The 20,664-nt window shown below is 45.3% G+C and overlaps 1 protein-coding gene across 4 annotated transcripts in view; it reads right to left on the minus strand.

Annotated features, from left to right (window-relative positions):
• The window catches only part of CPNE1 (copine 1), a 40,816-nt gene that overhangs the window by 6,568 nt on the left and 13,584 nt on the right, over window positions 1-20,664 (minus strand). For all 4 annotated transcript variants that reach the window (XM_050313420.1, XM_050313419.1, XM_050313418.1 and 1 more), the window contains 8 exons: window positions 7,584-7,712; window positions 6,938-7,117; window positions 6,076-6,150; window positions 5,848-5,919; window positions 5,093-5,176; window positions 4,583-4,672; window positions 1,040-1,138; window positions 6-92 (listed from right to left, as the gene is read on the minus strand). In XM_050313420.1, coding sequence (XP_050169377.1) covers window positions 6-92; window positions 1,040-1,138; window positions 4,583-4,672; window positions 5,093-5,176; window positions 5,848-5,919; window positions 6,076-6,150; window positions 6,938-7,117; window positions 7,584-7,712 — 816 coding nt within the window. The remainder of the gene's footprint in view (window positions 1-5; window positions 93-1,039; window positions 1,139-4,582; window positions 4,673-5,092; window positions 5,177-5,847; window positions 5,920-6,075; window positions 6,151-6,937; window positions 7,118-7,583; window positions 7,713-20,664) is intronic.

Here is a 20,664-nt window from a genome sequence, read left to right on the forward strand (position 1 = left end):
CCTACCTTGCAGGATTTTACCCTAATAATGCCAGAGTTTTTATAGCTCTTTTTCTTTTGTTTTTTCTCAGGATGAATGCATTCAAATTCCACCTACAGAAAGCAAGCACGGAAGAATCAAGCTCCAAAATATCTGCACTTACAGCAGAGCAAATTATGGAAACAGAACAGTGCCAAACATCACACAATTTCAGAGTTACCCAAATACCCAGCAGAATTCAGAAATTTAATTTTAAAAAGGTCTGCAACTACTTTGGCTGCTATCTGATGAACTAAATGGGATACTTTTGCCATCAGCACTGGGCAGAGGAGGCAAAATCTTGGGGTGGGGAGGCCAAAAAAGCCAGGCCACAGGTTCCCAGTACTTGGTTTCACTCACATTAGTTCTGAACTCACACAGGCCATGGAAAAAGGCAAGAACCTTCTACCAGCTTTAGTTTATGGCCACAAAAATCAAGCTGGCTGGCACGTGGAGTAGTCTTGGGCTATGTCCTGTGTGCAATACATCTACCTGAACTCAGGTGAGACATCCCCATGAGAATGAGACGTCAGGTTTTCACTGCAGACAACAGCACCAGCAGGGGATTCGATCTATTCTGCAGTGGATGGCCAAGGCAAGGTAAGAAGAGTGTCCCTTGGAAGGACCCTGCTCTCTGTTAACTGGCAAGGCCACCAGAGCACTTGGGAGGGTGACCAGCACAAACAAGCTGTGCCTCTGGACTCTGTAACAGCCCCAACAAGCACTTTTATTTCCACTGGACTCAGAAGAGGCCAAAGCAGGCTGAACTGCTGGGAAAAGTGGCTGGCAACCAGCAGACAACAGGATCAAGGATGCCTTTAAAAACAGGAACTGTAACAGAACCCAAAGAAAATAAAGAAATGTAATTCCCACACCATTCTTCCCAGATGTTGGCTTAGATACAAACAGAAATAATCACGTTTGGAGGGAACAACTCACAGTGTGTGCCCGAGGCCAATATTAAAAAGCGTTTGTGAAGGCCTGAATTTGGCCCAAGTGAGCAGGGGCTGGGGATGCTCACCGGGGAGCCAGGGCCAGCTGTTTGCATCTGCACCAGGGTCGTCTGCACGGCACCGATCAGGTCATGGGAGCCATCGCTGTCGTGGTCTGAACACTGCACCTGCAGGGAGGAATGGGCATGGGCATGGACACTGCTCCTGCAGGGAGGGAATGGGCATGGGCATGGACACTGCTCCTGCAGGGAGGAATGGGCATGGGCATGGACACTGCTCCTGCAGGGAGGAATGGGCATGGGCATGGACACTGCTCCTGCAGGGAGGGAATGGGCATGGGCATGGACACTGCTCCTGCAGGGAGGGAATGGGCATGGACACTGCTCCTGCAGGGAGGGAATGGGCATGGACACTGCTCCTGCAGGGAGGGAATGGGCATGGACATGGACACTGCTCCTGCAGGGAGGGAATGGACATGGGCACTGCTCCTGCAGGGAGGGAATGGGCATGGACACTGCTCCTGCAGGGAGGGAATGGGCATGGACACTGCTCCTGCAGGGAGGAATGGGCATGGACACTGCTCCTGCAGGGAGGGAATGGGCATGGACACTGCTCCTGCAGGGAGGGAATGGGCATGGACACTGCTCCTGCAGGGAGGGAATGGACATGGGCATGGCATGGACACTGCACCCGCAGGGAAGGAACAGGGCATGGACATGGACACTGCTCCTGCAGGGAAGGAGCAGGGCATGGACACTCAACCTGTAGGGGAGGAGGGAGCAGGACATGGATACTCAACCTGCAAGGGAGGAAGGGGCAGGACATGGGTGTCCCGTGCTAGAGGGACCAGCTGCTGCTCCCCAGCCCATCTGCTCTGTCCCACCTTTGCAAGCAGCACTGGGGGTATTGGCCACATGACTAATTGAAACCCAGGAGTAAAGACACACCCCCAGAGTGAATCTCAAAAATGTTCACTTCCTCATCATGTTCAAGTATGCACAAGTGAAAATTTTAAATAAACTCTTTCCCTGGTTCAAATGGAAATTATTAAATTAATAAATAAATAAAAATTTCAAAGAAACCTTAAAAAATTCCAACATTCCACAGCCCAGATGTATAAATGTGAGATCATTCACGACAAGATATGGAACTGGAGTAATGGGAAGAAGCAATTAAAACTTCATTATCTAAGCACTTTCTGAATATGCTCTTTTTTCTGTCCAACAATAGCATCGATTTACAAGGAAATTGCAATTTCCATGGAACAGTAAGTCTGTCTTTTTCTGCATCTTATACAGACCAAATGATAAGCACTTCATTAATAACCAGTCATGTTTAAATCAGCATGAAAGCTTCAGAACTAGACAATGCAAAAGAGCAATGCATTTACAAACAAAAACATGCTCTCAGCTGTGGCTTACAGCAAGCAAGGGGAGATGTGTTGTCAGTAGCTCCCCACGAAACCACTGTGAAGAGCATTTCTAAGGCACTCCATGCACACAGCTGTAGAACACAAGTAATTCCAGAAGCAGCCAACTAAGAAACAGCTACAAGCAGCTGGCTGCTCCCCTAATGAAGCTCTCCTGCCACACAGATTCCCAATCTGCTTCCTTTCCAAGATTTGCCTTTAGTCATCCAGAAACTGCTGTTACTCCATCATAAACCACAGGGACAGCTTTCTCCTCAGGACAATGGGACAAGATGGGGTAAGGATATCAAATTCAATGGCTAGATACCTGAATTTGAGACAGGGTTCTTTTAGGACTATTTGGATCTACTCGGGATCCTCCACTGTTGTAAGTGGAAAACCTGTACAAACAGCCAGGTGAATTATGGCCTAAGATAGCCACCTAAATGGGAAGCAGCAAGTCATCCTTCACTGCTTTAATGGGGGAACGAGATACCACAGTGACTGTGCCCCCTTCTCCACCTTCATCCTTTCAGAAAACGGTTTTGCTTTTGAGCTACCTGCCATCAAACCTGCGAGCTTGTACCAACACCCACAAATCTCTATTTTGCTATTTTGCCACTTCTATTTGCTACGTTTGCTCTTTCCATTTAAATAACCACGGGGGTGAGACGCTGCTTTCACTTGCCCTTATTTTTAACACAACCATCACGAAGATTAGGCTGTGTCACAAATCTGAGCTGTTCTTAACACTGAACAAGAACATCACTCTGCATTGCAATGAAGAAAGAATTCCCATAATACTGGGCAGCATCTGATCAAAAGATTTATGTCCACGCACACATTCTGTGCCTAATCCTCACACAGCTGGCAAAGCTGATGTTTAGAGGATACACCAGAATGGCTGTTCCCACTGTGCTGGAGTTCAGGTTCTCCCTTGACCAGTATTTCACACATCATTGCTCCTATGGGAATTTTTTGAAGCCTCAAACAAGAGGTTCAGAGGAACAAATGCCAGATGAAAATTAAACCACCACTGCAATTATATTCTTCAGTGTTGCTAGTGAAACACCTGCCTGTCACCCTGACTGACTGACTTCCCCAGACTGTTAAGGACAAGAACAGTTTAATCCTTTTTCACAGCTGCACTGGGAAATTTAATAGACTACTTGCACATGCATCGAGAATTTTGGCTCAAATGGACTAACAGCTAAAATCTATCCTTTTGAAGAAGCAGATCACTCCAAAGTGAACTTCAAAGCACAGAAAGCTTCTGGAAAACAAATGAAACAAAACAGCAACACAAATGTTTTTGGACTACAGCAAACATAGCCCCACAGAACAAACCATGCCATGTTGTGTCAGTTCAAACATGCATCTCTCAGCCATCTCCTTCACACATCTGCTGCTCACTTTTGGACCCAGAGGAGTTTTTTCTGACCTAAGACGGTTGATTCCTCAGCAATAAAAGCTCATGAACACCACTCAGAGCACTGCCACCTGTCAATGAGCCCAGCATACCTGAACACCTATTTCCAGGTTAATAGCCTCAGTAATTCTTTGGACCTGCCATACTGCACAAGAAACAACATTAGCATGCATGCTTTTTGCTAAACCTTCCAGACCCAGCTTCCAGCATGAGACTTCTTCAAAGACTGGATGAAACAGGAAAATTCTGCAAATGCAAAGTATTTAGGTGTTGGATAAGCAGAGAGGAACTATACTCACACAGAACTACCCACTGATTTAAATGCCTTTAAATTAGCAATGCATTGCTTAGAAGAAAAAATAACAAATAAAGTTGCTATCAGACAACACCTGTGAGCTTCTCAGGTAACTTAAAAACAGTGGTAGAAAGCCACAAGAAAAAAAAATATAAACCAAACAAGACACCACCACTGAAGCCCAACCTGAAATCCTGGACAGAACAGTGAAAAGAAAAACCAGTTGTAATTCTTCTTGTTACTAATCATTAGAAATTGTGTCACTTCTGCATTTCCTGACTTCTCAGTTTGAACACTCATAATATTTTAATACAGACATCATACTTAACAGAATATCATCACTTACCTACCACACTGCAACTCTAGGAAGGTAATCTAAAAATTACAATGTGACCAGACAGCCTGATAACTCACAGTCAGCATCAACAGAGAACAGATGACTTGTAACAACAAACAAAGAGAATTTCTGAAGGCTGTACCTTGATAGGTTTATTAAAATCTCCACCACAGAACGTCTGCAAGGGAACACTGAACTTCCTCCAGCACGGATTTAGGTTGTTCTTGATCACCTTAAAAAAATGTCAGCATAATGTCATGTGAGGGATGCAGCAACACAATCACTGAGAAACGTGACGTGAGCAGAGAACAGGCTCAGTCAGCTCAACCCTGGCGGGTATCGAGAGCCAAGCGACAGCTCTGCCAGGAATTAAAGACTGATTTCAGAGTTCAGGTCAATTTTAGAGCCAAGCCAACCTAACAGCTCAACACCACGAAAAAGGAGGAGAGTCGCTCTCTCACTCAACAGCTTCACCCAGTCAACAGGCAGCAAATAAACAATTTGCTGCAGGCTCAGTCAGCAGAATTCCTTTTCATTGGGTGCAACTTTCTCTGCAAAACTGGTGCAAAGCACAACCAGGAGTAGGACTCCCACTCTCAGTAGGAGTAAACTATCTGATCATCTCAGGAAAAACACTGTGTGGAAATGCTACCTCTGATCTGTACACGAGCTGCCACGTTCCAGCATCACCCTGCTTGTAGAACTCCAGAAACGGATCTGATTTACCTAAGAAATCCTGCAAACAAAAACCCAGCAGAAGTCATCAGCCTCCTACATTTTATCCAAAACAAGGAAAGAGTTGGCTAATCAGTACACAATACTTCACAGAAAGCACAAAGTCAAACAAACTACACATTTGTTTTCTTGCCTGGTTTTTATTTTTCTCTTTTAAACTGCTGCATATAAATTATCAGAATTTATCAGCTCCAAGCCTGCCCCCTCAGACCACGTTTGTCACTATATAAATCACATCACTTTGCTGACTGAGCAGTTAGGCCACTAAATCCCTGGATTGGTCTTTGGTTTCAAATAACAATGAGCAGCACACCTAAATTTCCACCTTTTCTTCTTTAATGAAAATACAGAAAGATCAGTTTACAGCTACAGTACTCAGTGGAGACAATTACGTACTGAACTCTATTAATATACAGAATATTCCAAATCCAAATTAATGCCCCAAAACCTAAACCTGGCAAATGAGTTTTCAGTTTGACATTGTGGTTTTCAACACCAAACTGTGTCTCCAGTTTACTGCACTGTAAGTAACAAACCACAGCGAGCCTTTGCTCACACGTGGATTACTGTCTTAGCTGAATGTCTGCAAACACAGAGAGAGGTTCCTGGACAAAAGGTATAAACTGTAACTACTACAGAAGCATCCAATATAATTTTTAAAAAAATCAATACCTTTTTGTCCAAGTTTTGGGCTTCCATTTCTAGGTACACAATCCTGGTATCTTTAATCTCCTCTGCTGAAATCTGTACCACAGAAATGTAGGGGTTAAAAAAAATTAAACAAGAAATCAAGAGTTCTGCTCGTACTTTGTCCATGAAAGAAACTCTGACACACAAACCAGAAATGCCACTTTGTCCCAGGCAATATATGAAAGTTTTTCACATAAATCCCTTATTTACCGTAATAGTGCCCTTCCCTGCTGGCTTTCCCTGCTCCAGTTCCAGCGGTCGGGTGAACACAGAGCTGGACACAACCTAAGGTTAAAAGACAGGTAATCTAAATATCAACTTAGACAAAGGGCAAAGAATTATTCTTCAGGTGCAAAATTTTCAAACTCTCCTAAAAGTTCTAAGAAGATTTAAATGCACTACCAACAGTGACAGACATCAGTTTGTGCTCCTGAATGGCTAAACAGTCTGGAAGTTATGTTCTCTCCCTATCCAGGAGACACATCTCCAAAGTTAACTGTAAAATGCCCACAAACACATCTCCAAAGTTAACTGTAGCCATCTATTTTTGCTGCCTCTGTGACACAAGAGGCATTGATATCACGGGTAGCCAGAAAGCTACAAAAACCAGAAAAGAATATTTAATTTATCGAGTCTTTGTTTAATAATGTGAGCCCCGCTTTTCTTCTCCTACCTTGCTATACAAACCTCTCCTCAGGAAACAAGTACAGAATCTCCACTAGTCTTATTTCCTTAAATTTACTGCCTGATGATCCCTTTGTGCAAAGGAAACTCCATGAGAGCTCTCCAAGCTCTCTTGCTTCCTTACTCTCAAACTGCCTTTAGTGCCACAAGTACCTCCTAAATTAAGCCATTAATTACACACCATGAGTATTTCTAACCTTCACTTTGTGATTGACACAATGATTTTTCTAACTATGTTCAACAGTAACACAAAACTAACATGTTTAACAGTGTGTTTTCAAATTTGAATGTGTCAAAACCTTTGATAAAGCAACTTTGCACCTAATTTTTAATAATAAACCCAACTCTTGCTGCTACTTTGTAGATCAATTGACACAACTCCACATACCTGTCCCAGCGTGCATTCAACTCCTCCCAGGTAGTCATCGTCACTTAAATCAAAGGTCTTGTTATCAATGTCATACACGCCGAATTTCAGCTTCTGCACTTTCTCAAAGTAGTAATCCACAACCAGTTTCTTGCAGAATTCGGGGTCCTGGCAGTTCTTGATCCTCTCCGTGCGATCCAGCTGCACAAACACACAGGAGCAAAGCTGTTGATGAGGAGGACGAAGCACCTGTTCTCCCACACGGCTTTCTACTTGCCCTGGGCGAACACAGGCACCAGCAGGGCTACACAGCCCACACCACGCCTCGTGTTCGGAGATGAACCGGGCTGACCAACAGCTCACCGGGATAGGAAACAGCATTGGAAAATAAACTTTCATCAGTGGAAAAATTCTGACAATGAGGGGGAAAAGCTGGTGAAACAGCGTATTGTGGAGTGTGAGCTCTGGTGCAGGTTAAACTGTAACAGGCAAATGAACCTCCCGATGCAGCCCTGAGCAAAAGAGCGAGCAACTGATGAAACCACTGCGGGTTTGAGCGTGGGACTGCCCACCGACTGAGCCACCGAACGCAGCGTGCCGTGCGCTCGGCTGGGAAAACCTGCGGGACGGAAAGGGGGAGACCCGGCGCGTTCGGGGCCGCTCTTACCTCAGCCCAGCGGCCGCCGCCCGCGTCCTGCAGCAGGACACAGAGCGGGTCCGACCTGGAGCGCAGGTCCTTGTCGAGGAGGCTGCGGCAGGACACGGACAGCTCCACGCGGGACACGCAGGCGGCCATCTGCGGGCAGAGCAGAGCAGAGCGGAGCGGAGCGTCAGGGGCGCGGCCCGGCCGGGGCGGGGCCCGCGGTAGCGGCGCTGCGGACACGGCCCCTCCCGCCCCCTCACGGGCAGCGCCACAGAGAGCGCCCGCAGAGCCCCCGGGACACACAGAGCCCCGGGCACGGACAGCGCCCGCAGAGCCCCCGGGACACACAGAGCCCGGGCACGGACAGCGCCCGCAGAGCCCCCGGGACACACAGAGCCCCCCGGCTCGCCCCGCCGCCGTCACTCGGCTCCTCTATTCACTTATTCCTGCCGGGCTCTGCGCGCCGCTCCCGCTCCCCCCGCAGGCCCCTTCCCTCCGCCCCGGTGCGGCTCCTCCCGCACAGAAGCCCCTTCCCCGGGGCCGGCGCTCCCAGCCCCGCGCAGGGACAGGGACAGGCCGGGACTCGCCCCGCGCGGTGGGAGCTCCTCCAGAGCCCCCCCGCCTGCAGGGACCCCCTGCTCGCCCACGGGAACCACGGAGCTCTGCCCTGCTCTCTCCCGATAAACCCTAACACCGGCCTGGCGCCGGGGATCACTACGTTTTATTGCACATGGCACCGCAGACGCCTCTGTTCGAGGAACAGCTCTAATTCTCAAAACGGCATTCAGAAGATAAACCTTCAAGCATCAAAACATTACAGTTTGAGGGCTCTAACAAGTGTTTTAAATGGGAATACTTCATAGAGAAGTTCCTTTCGAGTTTGGAAAATGAGCAATTATTTGTTTGGTCTTTCTAGTACTCGAGTATCCCATGGCTTTCTCATACTTGCAGGGTGTAAATATTTAACTTGAAGAGATGAACTTTTACTGCACAACCTTTAATCCCTTGGATATCCCAGTCTGCAATCTGCCCTGGACAGATTTTAACGACGTCACTTAATACACCACTGGGATGCTCCAGTGATGGGGCAGCACAAAACCAGTGCTCAGTAAGAATTAGCAAAGCTTTAGGCAAAGACAATCATAGTTCAGCTTTCAACTGAAAAACTGCTTTAATGCCAGCATTTCCAAAGAGGCTTGTTTGAAGGAGCCCGGTCAACTGTTCAAACTACTGGCTGGAGCCATCCATCTTCCATTTAGTTGCCTTCAACCCCAAATAAGATTCACAGAAGAAACCATTACCTTTAATAAATACATTTCTCCTAAAATCTCAGGTCACAGGTACCAGGTTTTTTTCTTCATCCACACATGCCACTCCACCAGACCAGCTCACATCTCACACAGCCTCACATCTGCTGTTCCACACATTTGTACAACACCCCCTACTTGACAACAAGGAAGGCCAGGGCATCCAGTCTGGGTCCCCTGCCAACGTTCTGCCTCTGTTTTCCTCTACTACAGCAGAGATTTCTGTAGTAGCAGGAGGCACCTTTCCTCCCCACTAGAGCTGAAAGGATCAGGAGTAAAGTTAACCTCAAAGAAACAGCTCCCCATAAGCTTTAGATCCCCACTCAGGTGTGGTGCCTTTCTGGGAGGAAACCACTACTGCAGGTCTCAAGATGCACACAGAACAGGCCTGTACATATTTATTCCATGTTACAAAGACTCCAAAAAGGAAGAGTTTGAGATGGGAACTGTTAAACCACAGAGTGAAGCCAGCAGGTAAAGGGATGCAAGTTCTCACACCCAATCACTCTCATCTGCTACTTGAATCTCTTCTCCAGGTCAGGAGCAATGAAATCATGAAAATACTCCATTTTCAAGGATTTGGTTTTCAGTGCCCTAATACCCAGAAGGCTGGCATAGGATTTCCCTGGAAACACAGCCCAGATGTTCTGCTGAATTCCTGGGCAAGTTACAAACCAGAAGGAATCCTTTCCTGCTGTATCTCCCTGCTCCAGCTGGAGATCAAAGGCACTGCTTGGTGCACATGACAACCAAAACCCAAGAGAGCACAGCCAGGCCAGTTCCTGGGAGTGGCTGAGCAGGAGCTGTCCTTGGAACCAGCTGTACTCCTTTCTCACCAACTCAGGGGATAACAAGAAAGTGGTTTTAACAACTATAGACCAAATCCTTACGGAAAGAAGAGAGGGATGGCTCCTTAAAGAGATTCAGATAAAAAAATTCACATTTAATCTGAAAACATCAGTTTGAACCTCAGCCAGCAGTTGCTTCTATATTACTGCCTATGGATGTCCTCAAAGAGCCCACACAACCTTCTTTTCAATTCATGGCTTTCCAAACACACTGCATGATGTTCTCCAGTATCAATCCATTCCCTGAATAACACCAGAAGAAAATCCTCATCACAGACATCCCAGCAGCAAGAGCAAGGAGCAGTTGGCCTGTTAAGATCCAGCATCCATTTCAGCCAAGCCTCAAGATCAGCTTAGCCCCCACTAGAACAACTTTGCCCAGTCACCCTGCTCATGCAGTTACTGAGCAGCACAAATCTCTGGAAACCTGCCTGCACCTGAAAAGATCAAAAAAATCAAAAACCTAACATATTTGCATCCTCAAACACATATACAAAAAAAAAAAAAAAACCCACAAGTGGAAAGAAAAAATAGTGAAGTTCCTCAGCAATTAGGAAAACTAGCCCCAACTTCAGTTATCAGTGATTTTTAAACAGGATTTCATTATGATAATATGGGCTCACATTTTCTCTTTTCCTCCCTAAAGCAAGATTTCTGGAATTTGCTTTCATTTTCACAGTAAACTGTAACTTTAACTATAGTAATTGCATCTTTCTATAAAAAAATGAATAGTTTATCTTAAATGTATCAGTTGACTTTCATCTCCACCTCTCTCCACAAAGTCCCAGTCCCCTTCCTCCGAGAGGAGTGACCATCCCAAAAGCTTTGAAAACACCAGCCACTAATCCTTAGATTAGAACCACCCCATGCCTACTCCCCCTCCCCATTCCTCTTTAAGCCTGTGACGCTTTCTTCGTGTTCTGCACTTGCACACAACCCTGCAACAGCATCCTGGCCCTTCATCGCTCAGAGCTGCCCAGCTGGCACGTGCCAGCACAAGCACAGGGCATCAGCACGGTGTTCACCACTTACCGGGGCTGGGCAACAGCCACACCATGGCACAGAAAGGCTCTGGTGGTTACCAAGCCCAAACAGGGCACGAAGGCTCTCAGCTCAAGGCTAAGCACATTGGGTGTAATCGAACTGAAGGAACTCGGGGGTTTATTATTTTTTATTAACAGCCTTCCTTCCTTCCTCAGCATGCGCTCAAGAACACCGACTGCATTCAGCCTGCACGTTCCAATCGACATTTCAAAACCACATTTCATGTTGTTTCCCTGCGTTTTCACAGAGCACACTTATTTATATCCATTCATACACACAAAATGAGTTCAGCTTTTAGACTTGCAACAGTATATACGACGAAAGAATATTTACATTTGTTGCAACATTCGATTTTTTCTATTTTCCAACAGTTCCACAAATTCTAAAATGCATTGATTTCTTATTTACCCCTCACAGCCACCATTGACAACTAATATTGATGTCTGCTATTTGAACCTTCTGGTTTACAGAAAACAGTGAATATTTCCCAAGCAAAACCAGGAGCTAAAGCAAACTGCTTTCCATAAAGGTATCACATTTCATTTATAAAGGATTCATTACAGATCAGCTTGCAATAATGACAGTTTAACAATCTCCAGCTTGACTGCCACAAGCAGGTTAAAGTATAGCACGGTCTGGAAGTCACAAAACTATTCTAGACACAGAAATTCAGTTTGCCAAGTAGAAATGAACTCCGAAAGTGATAATAAATTCAAACTCTATTTGAAATATAGAAAACAGAGCTACTGGGGGTTCAAAGGAAAAGGCAGCACAAGCAAGCCAGCAGGTAAGTGCTGTTGCTCCAACAGCCTGTAAAATCACAGCTGAGGTTATGTTACACCCCCACAATCAACAGTTCCACTGACACCACCACTCACATCTGATGCAGCGCTCCCCCAGCTCGGGGAGCTCCCTGGTGAGAGGCATTGCCTGTGAACCTTCATCTGGAGCCGGATTCTGTCAACTACTTCCTCAGGGGAAGTTTCCAAACCTCAGCTTCAGATCCATCGGACACCTCCGGTTTTCCCCCTTTTGTCAGAACTGCACATGATAGAACACCACATTTTAAAGAAAAAAATAATGCATTACCATGTTATCCCTACAAGCTCTAGAGCCAAATGCTATCCCTAGAAATCTGCAAATACACACTCCAGAGAAGTCCTTCACTGCCCAACCAGGATGTCATTCCCACTTACTCAAGTACAACACTGAATGGCTCCAGACTAGGTACACTTTAAGTGCCCAGACAACCAAACTGAGGTCCAGTTTAAGAAGTTAAAATCTTTTTCACCGTGCATACCACCCTGTAAAGATGATCATAAACTTCAACAGCTGTGTAATACACAAAGATAAATCTCATCTTTCCAACAGAGCTGTTCTACACCAAAATGAAACACAGCAGTACAAGAAGTTGGTCCTAAATAATCAAAGCAAGACCAAAAAAATGCTACATTCTAGGAAAATCACATAGGACAGCTATGCTACCCATTCAGAAGTATGAGAAATTACCTGCTACTTCAAGTTTCTTAAAAGTATTTCAGAACTTCCAACCCTTTTCATGTTTTTCATGTTTCTGCAGAAAAAGCAACTTCCTTTCACACAGAAAAGAACATTTTCCAAGATAAAGAAAATCAACACATAGGCAAGTCTAATATTAAATTTATTATTCCTTTAGTGATTCAGTTTAACCAAAGCTTAAAAGCAAGTTAAATGTAAGAGAAGAAAGCACTGTACGCCTATGGTTGAAGAAAACTCCAAAACAAGAGTGATTAAAGGTTGTAACCGTTCTAGTTCACAGCTTTGGAGAGTCTTGCATTTCCCCAAAATGCCACATATGGGTACCTGAAACATAATCAAACTTCTCTGTACTTACCCCTGGTGTAGGAGTGCCACCATTTAGTCACCTTAGGCAGGTGAGAATTATTGAATTACATCATTTGTATGACACATTTCCAACCCTCAGGATGCCTGAAGGCCAGAGGCTCCCCTGGAGGCTGGGAGGGCAAGGTGAAGACAGTGAGCACAGAAGGGCACTGTGACTGGGATCACCCCAGCAAGGCCGCTCACAGAACCCCCTGAACCACTCAGAGCACAAGAAAAACCTCACAGTTCACGGCATCAAACACCATCAGCAGTTATTTTCAGTAGTGCCAGGAGGGATGGCTTCTGGAGAGCAAACAGCACCCCCAGTGCACACAGCCTGGAGGGTCAGCCTGGTTTCATTGCTCCAAGATGAAACTCAAGCAAGGATTCAGCACAAGCAAACCTGCAGTCTGTTCCTCTTTAATCACACAAATAAACTCTCATCAGCTACAGAACGCTGTACAGGATACCCCACAGGCTCTGTTTCAGTACACATCACATACTGGACATGAATTTCACACCTTGGGTAACTCAGGCTCGAGCCTTTAGTGCAGGTGCTCCAGGACAGCTGATTTCCATCGCTGAGCACTGGACTGAGCACAGCTCCTGCCCCACAAACCCTGCACAGACGTCAGCAATCCTGCCAGCAGTGGGTGCCAAATGCAATTCTCATCATCTTGGCCTTATGCTGCCCAACAGCTCAAGAACCAGCCCCAACACACGTCACAGAGCATCCCGGGTCATTAACCTTGCACTTCCCAAAAAAACCTCATGGCCCTTCATCCTTGTCCATTGCTCAGTTTAATCCCATGTCTTGCAGCTATCATCCAACTTCCTTCAAAACAGCTTCTCTCTTTTCCTGCTGTGATCCCAGAATGTGCAGACCAGCAGAAGCAACGCTTTTTTCCCATTAGTGGTTCAATTTTGAGGGGGCAGCCTGTTACATTTTGGGGTTTGATATTACAAAGCTGCTCCTGGTGCTATTGTATTTTTATCAAAATAAAAATTCTGATTTGATCCTCCTTTTCTGAGGCCCGTAAGGGTCTAAAAGAGATCATATAGCTGGGTTTGTACCACTAGATGCACTAAAATGCATCTTTATTTTAAACTGAGATTAATAGAGTCTAATAAGAAAGACCACAGTCCACAGATTTTATTAGTCAATAAAGGCTTTTTCCAGCACACCAGCTCTTCCATGGGCCACAGAGCCTCATCCCACAGCATCAGAAGCTCTGCAGAAACTATAAATGGCCACAATTTTTCCTATCAGTTCATTATTTCTGGGGGTTTGCAGTGGGGATGGTTAAGATCAGCACTACTTCAGGACAATCACTCTTCTCCATGCTGGTACCAAGCTACCTGTCACCACACAAACAAGAGGGTAATTAACTTATTACAAATTTGACATAAAATTAAACTCACTGAGTTGTCTGACTGAGGAGGCAAAGCTCCCACTTATAATAATAAAAATAACAACCTTAGAACACTTTTAGAAAAAAAAAAGCTAGAATAAAAAAATCAAAAATGGGATTGTAACTTCCAGCAAAAAATGCAAACAAGAACTTGAGTTAATTCATTTTCTTTCCTGCAGCTTTCCCCCCTGAAGGAACAAAAGCCAAGTTCTAACTGCAGGAAACCAGGACCTTCTTCTACAAATTCACCTTTACACTGTTCCACATTCACTGCTAACTTATACAGCATTAATATCCCCCTCAATCATAACCTACAAGCTCAAAGAAATGTTTGTGCATGCCTTTACAATATATATATTCCCCACTTTCCTGAGAAATAAGAAACTGATAGATCAGAATTGAAATTATTTCAAATATTAGTTTGGAACATACTAAATTACGAAGAGGTTCAAATTAACACCTGAACTTAAACAAAACCTGTTGTTCTTTCCACCCTCTTCATGCAAAGAAAACATGTTTCAAAGTTCTTCACAGTATTAAGCAGCAGAATATCAAAACCCATTTCCTTGAAAAAGTAACTTAAGGCAGTGTCGTGGTTTTGCCCTGGCCCAATTTACTTTTATACCCCCACATACAATTACTATCAGTTGAGAGAAGGTTGAGATCGTTTCGGCCCCAAGACCTCTAATCATTCGCTTTACCGGGTAAAACTGCCTCCTGCCGAGTGCCAGCTATCCTGAGGGAAACTTCGGAGGGAACCAGCTACTAGATGGTTCGATTAGTCTTTCGCCCCTAGACCCGGGTCAGACGACTGATTTGCACGTCAGGACCGTTACGGACCTCCACCAGAATTTCCTCTGGCTTCGCCCTGCCCAGGCATAGTTCACCATCTTTCGAGTCCTAGCACGGGCAGGTTGGGGTTTTGACGTCAATCACTGGATTTAAGCTGCAATCCTAAAGGTGCTCACTGACTCCTGCCAAGATTTTTTTTCCCATTCCTTTCAAATTTATTCAGCCACTTGTTCTTTCCCTTCACCCACCACGATGCCTTAGTCATGAAAAGCTTGCCATACTCCTTGGTCCTATTCCACTTGCTGAATGATCACCTGGAATGGCTGAGATATCCAGAGGGATTCTTTAGAAACTGTTCTCAGTTGCCCTGCAGTTATTACTGCACAGTGACAACTCCTGCCTAAAAAATTAGTAAGGACATAAAGCAGAAGTGATCTTTCAACTTCTCACACTTTACAGAATCACATTATCCCTTCACATTATATAATTCAGGTTTTCTTAGGGACTTTAATCTTGAATCTAGCTCATGAAATATAGTCTGGAAAAAATACCTCAATACTGCTTCTGCAGTACTCCCAAGAAACTGATTTCTTTGGTTTATTCAGTGCAAGTTGAGGCTTTCTAATTCCAACATTTTCAGTTCTTCTTTCTCCTTTTGAGTATATGTTTTTTTTTAAAATCCATACTCCCATACTATTTTTCTGCTACTCTCACCATTCGTAGTATGAACATCCTAACTTCTCCATCCTAATCTGCTGCAGAATAATGATGCTTTGAAACAGAACCACCTAAAAAAATCCAGCACCAAAAAACCTGACGTGAAGGAAGTCAAATAAAGGATACGCAAGGGCTTTTAGAAGTTATTTTTTCTCTCTCCCATCCAGACTAACAATAGAGCAATTTAAAGGCCACAAAGACCAAACTGACCTCGTGTTCCCTTTCTGCTCTGTTCCAGATGCCAGTGTACCTTCCCAAAAGCACAAACCCATCACAACAATGCATTCAAGCCACTCCACTTGTCTCAGAGCCAAGTGGGCCAAAATGACCACACAACCTGCCTGTATTAAGGGAATCTCCACAAATGCAGACAGCCAGCTATTTCCTCGAGTGCTTCTCCCATGCCTGCTATCCAGCCTGTGCACTGCAATGCCTTACAGCCTGTACCCTGGAGAAGCCTCTTGTCAGCAGGTTTGAATTTGCTACAAAGCTGTTCCACAGCCTTTGGAAAGCATCCCTCTGCCAGCCAAGCCCCTGCACACCCCCACAGCTCCCACCAGCGAGCATCTTTCTTTTCTCGTAGTTCCAACGATTTTTTAATAAATACGACCGAACGGAGGCAGACAGAATTCTCCAAGCAAAAACCTCTCTGATGAAAAACCCAGAGTAAATTTACCAGCTGTAAAAGCAGGAATTAAATTACATTCACTCTAAGCAGAGAGACTTGGAGTTACCCCATCAGGTGGGAGCTGGGAATCGCGTCCCAGGCTGCAGAGCAGAGCCTGCCTGCAGCTGGCAGCAGCCGGGACACACAGCCCCGACTCGGCACCGCCCTCGCTTGTTCTCCAAAGGGCTTCTCTGAGCACCTGACGCAGCAGCACACGGCTCTGAGACCACAGAAACAGGAAAACGGTACCTGGGAGCTGCTCAGAAACACTCAAAAAACCCCAGGTTCTTCCTACCTTTTCAAGCCTGAAGAAGGCAGAGGGGAAGGTTACACACTACCCCACCTACCCTGCCGTGCAGAACTCACTCGCAGGGACTCCTCTCGCCTTTCACATTCACAATTAAATGATCCTGTGGTCGTGTTCACTCACGTCACTGCACTAAAATAGCTGGTATTTCACAGAGACATAACATTATCTGCAGACTCATTAGGAGTCATACGAAAATCACTATTTTGTTCAAAACAAGGCACTTCAGTTTTCAGAAAACTTTTTATTGTTGCTGCTTGAAGCTATTTTTACAGGCCCAACTGATTTAATTAATTTAATGTAAGAAGTAGCACAGGCCATCCAGCAGAAGGAAAAGACGGTCTTCTGCTCCTGGAGACATTAAAGTAGCCAAATATTAACTACTCATTCAAAGAAACAGCATGGCACAGTGCTTGTGCTGCAAAGACGTGCCTGAACAAAAATACAGTGCCAGTTATCCAAAGGGAGGGATAAATGTCCAGATGACAAAAAAGGCCTTCAAAAAATTCAGGACATTTGTGCAGCAGGTCATGGTGTATGTAATTTTCCAGATATACTTGAAAGGCTTTTTTCTTTAAGAGATGCCCCCAGTTTAAATGCTTTATATACACACTGACTTAAATAACAACTGCAGTTGTCTTTAAAAACCTTAGGAAGGATTTACAATCAAAAGCTAGTCTGATTTACAACCTAAGAAAACACACACCCATGCAGGGCTCTAGTTGAACTGTTTAACTCCTTTAGATCAACTACCTATCTCACACCATTCTGTCATTAACAACTGAATTTACATTTTACATCATTTTAGAATTTAACTACTTAGTCACTGGTTCATTGTGCTCTTTTTCACACAGGCTCAGATCTGAAGTTTCTGAACCACAAACGTTCTTCATTAGATGAGGGCAGCACTTGGCTGTTTTCATGATGACTAAAGCTGAAAGTCTGGCCTCAACCTTTCAACTTCAGCCCCAGTGCCCCTTCCCTGATGTTAATGTTGATGCACCCTTGAAGTGAGGATGGAAACATTCTGCCATTACCACACTGGTTACTGGGAGACAAATTTGCTCCAACACCCCCACACTTACCTCCTGAAAGCACTCTAGATATGAAGAGAGCTCGAAGCACTATTACAAACACTCCATTTACTCCTGTGGCTGGACCTGCAGCACAGAAGGCAGGCTCTGCAGCAGTGCTGGAATGGAGCAGGGGAATCCCAGGCAAATGTATCAGTGACATTTAACAACTCCGCCTCCCCTCCCTAAGGAAGGGCTTCCCGTGCAGTCAGTGAACTGCCAGTGCCTAATTTTACTTTAAGTAGTCTCTTTGCTTTTGTAGGTGGTTGCACTAGTGTTGCTCAAGCACACGAAATTTTTTAATTCTGCTCTTGTAAACACTTGCCTGATAATGAAACAGTACCAGCAACCATAATTTTCACTTTAGAGTTGACACTATTTTCAAACAAGCAAGGACTTTCCACATTCCATGTCCATCTCCCCTCAGAACAAGCAGCAATGCTTTGGTTATATTGCTAAAAACCACAATACTTTTGTTTTCATCCAGTTTCACAAAAACCTCATGTTATGGAGAACATTTTGGCAAATGCCACCACAGCAAGGTCAAGAAACAAAGAGGTGCTACACCGAGCCTTCAAATTTTACTGACAGAGGTCTTGCGAAGTTCATCATAAAAGGCACTCAATCAAAATCACCTAAAAGGATTTCTTCAAGTAGTTTCGGTTCTGACTGTAGCGCTATTTTCCTCCCCTAAATCTGCCTAGGAAGCATTTCTAAGCTTGCTGCTGTCACAGAGAGCAATGGTACATCCACACAGTCACATCTAATGGCAAACAGTCAACATGAAACAATTTGTTCAAACTCTGAACCTGCTGGCTGGAAGTTCCACCTGCCTTCAGATGGTCAGACACCAGATAGGTACCATCCAACCTATTCCTTGGTTAACAAAACTGCAACAACACAAAGGAGCCACTAGCCTTCCAGAAGCAGTGACCAGCACAAAAAGCCAAGCTATGCCAGCCAAACCAGTTTTTTAGGCAGGATCAATTCCCATTTCCCCCATGCAAGCCTTACAAATCCTTACTTTACAGTTTTAAACTTCACAGGGAAATTAAACTCCCACTGCAGTGCCCACTACAGCCCCTGAAGTTATTCCTGGCTGTGATCTATGATCAACCAGGTCTAATTCACTGGTGATTCATAGCAAAAGAACTCTCAAAAGCTGAGGAAAACCAGTGGGGCTGGTGTAAGAACAGCAAATACAGAGTTACAAAACTGATTTTGTGGAAATCAGACTCGTGTTAAAAGAAAACACATTCCCGGTTTCTGAAAGCTTACTTTAATATATTTGGGAAGCAACCAGTAAGACCATTTGAACTTGAGGCTGGAGACATGAGAACACACGAGAGGGACTGACACAAAGGAGGAAGCTTTGCCTCTGCAGAAGCAGTAAAGGAACTCGGGTCAGAATTCACGTGGCTGCTTCTCCCCAAAGCTGCCAGGCTGTGAACATGGACACACAAACCCAGGAGGAGGAGAACAAAGGAAGCTGCACAGAACTGAGCACCGGCAAGTGAAAAGAGTCACAGCCAAACCATCCAACACCTGAGCTCAGTGAGGAGCTACAGAAAAAAGAACACTCCGAGGGCTGCTTTTCTTCCACAGGTACTGACACCCAGGAGGGAAAAGCATTTAGGTCAAGGAGGTGGGGAGCACTAACAACACCAAACATTCCACGCAGTAACAAAGCTCCAAGAAAATTACCAACAAAGCCACCTGTACAGAAAACAAGCTCCAGGTATACCCACCTGTCACGAGATCGGGAGAGAGCAGTGGGCTCCAGCACACAGCCACAAATCAACGTGCCTACCACCAACCAACAGGTTTGCTGTGGGAAAGGCAAATCTTTGAACCACTATCACATTCTCAGGGAGCCCCTGGTGGTCTAGTGGTTAAGGGCGCCGCGCTATCACCGCGGAGACCCGGGTTCGATTCCCGGTCAGGGCCACTCCCGGGCAGGTGGGGCTCGTTAGCCCTTAAAGGCAACCCACCTACGTCCTAAGGACCTCGCTGCCACCGTCCAAGCTCGCTTGGCCCCGGCAGATGAACCTTAGGATTAAAGGGTGGGCTCAGTTCCGCGCACACTGTGTCTCACCTAAAAAATCCAATGCGCAGGCTGGAAGGTGGAAAGACCTTCCCCGGATCTTCGCTCGCGAAGACTGGCCATTATTATTATTATCACATTCTCACTGCCCAAAACAGACAGGAAGAGAACACCTCGAGGTTACTCCTCCCGCAGTAGCATTTAACAGGCATCTTCCCTTCCTCTTCCTTCAGGACAAAGAGTCATTTGCTCTGGACACAAACTCTAGCTCAGTTTTCCCAAAGCCACAGAAAAAAACCACAGCCACAGAACAGAGGGGAGCATCAGCAAACCTGCAAAGGAGCAAAAATGAGCAAATGTAATTTGGTATCTCTGCCTCCAGGCCCAAGCAGTTTCTGAGAAACCTTACAACAATAGAATTTAGCACCTCTCATTTTCTTTTGAAACATCTGCACAACATCTAAAGAAGCAAACTGCCATAAAACTAATTTCTGTATGTCTCTAGCTAGACTCAACCTAAATGTTTCCTAATACATCAGTCCAGTTTCAAAACTGCTTCTTTCCAACCAATTATCAATACAGAAACTAGTCCTTTCCTTGCACTGGACTCCACACGAAGCAGGAATGTCCTTTGGTTCAGGGTCTAAAGCACGGATCTGAATAACCAGCCTAAAGCAGCTGCTCTCAGAGCGATCTGTTCGGCACCCAGAGCTGTGAGTGGTCCCCAGCACGCAGCAGTTGGTTCTGTGGCTCAGAAGGCCAACACTGTCCAGCGGTGCTCGCTGCTGGCCGACCCGCTGAGGGCCAACAGCACCACTGCAGGACACTGAGGAGGAACCAAACACAACACCTGCAGTCATCATCACACCACTGGTGTGCCTGGGGACGGGAAACATCCTTTTCTGTAGAGTCTACAGTCTCCAGTGTTCCAAAATACTCTTGGCAAAACAAGCTGCTATTTTCACACAGCACAGGCAAGGACTCCAAGGGCAGTCAGCGCCACGAGGGACTGACCAGCAGATATGTTTTTT

This window comes from Myiozetetes cayanensis, unplaced genomic scaffold (genome assembly GCF_022539395.1).
Source record: "Myiozetetes cayanensis isolate MyiCay16 unplaced genomic scaffold, myiCay2020 scf19, whole genome shotgun sequence".
In the NCBI taxonomy this organism is placed as follows: domain Eukaryota; kingdom Metazoa; phylum Chordata; class Aves; order Passeriformes; family Tyrannidae; genus Myiozetetes; species Myiozetetes cayanensis.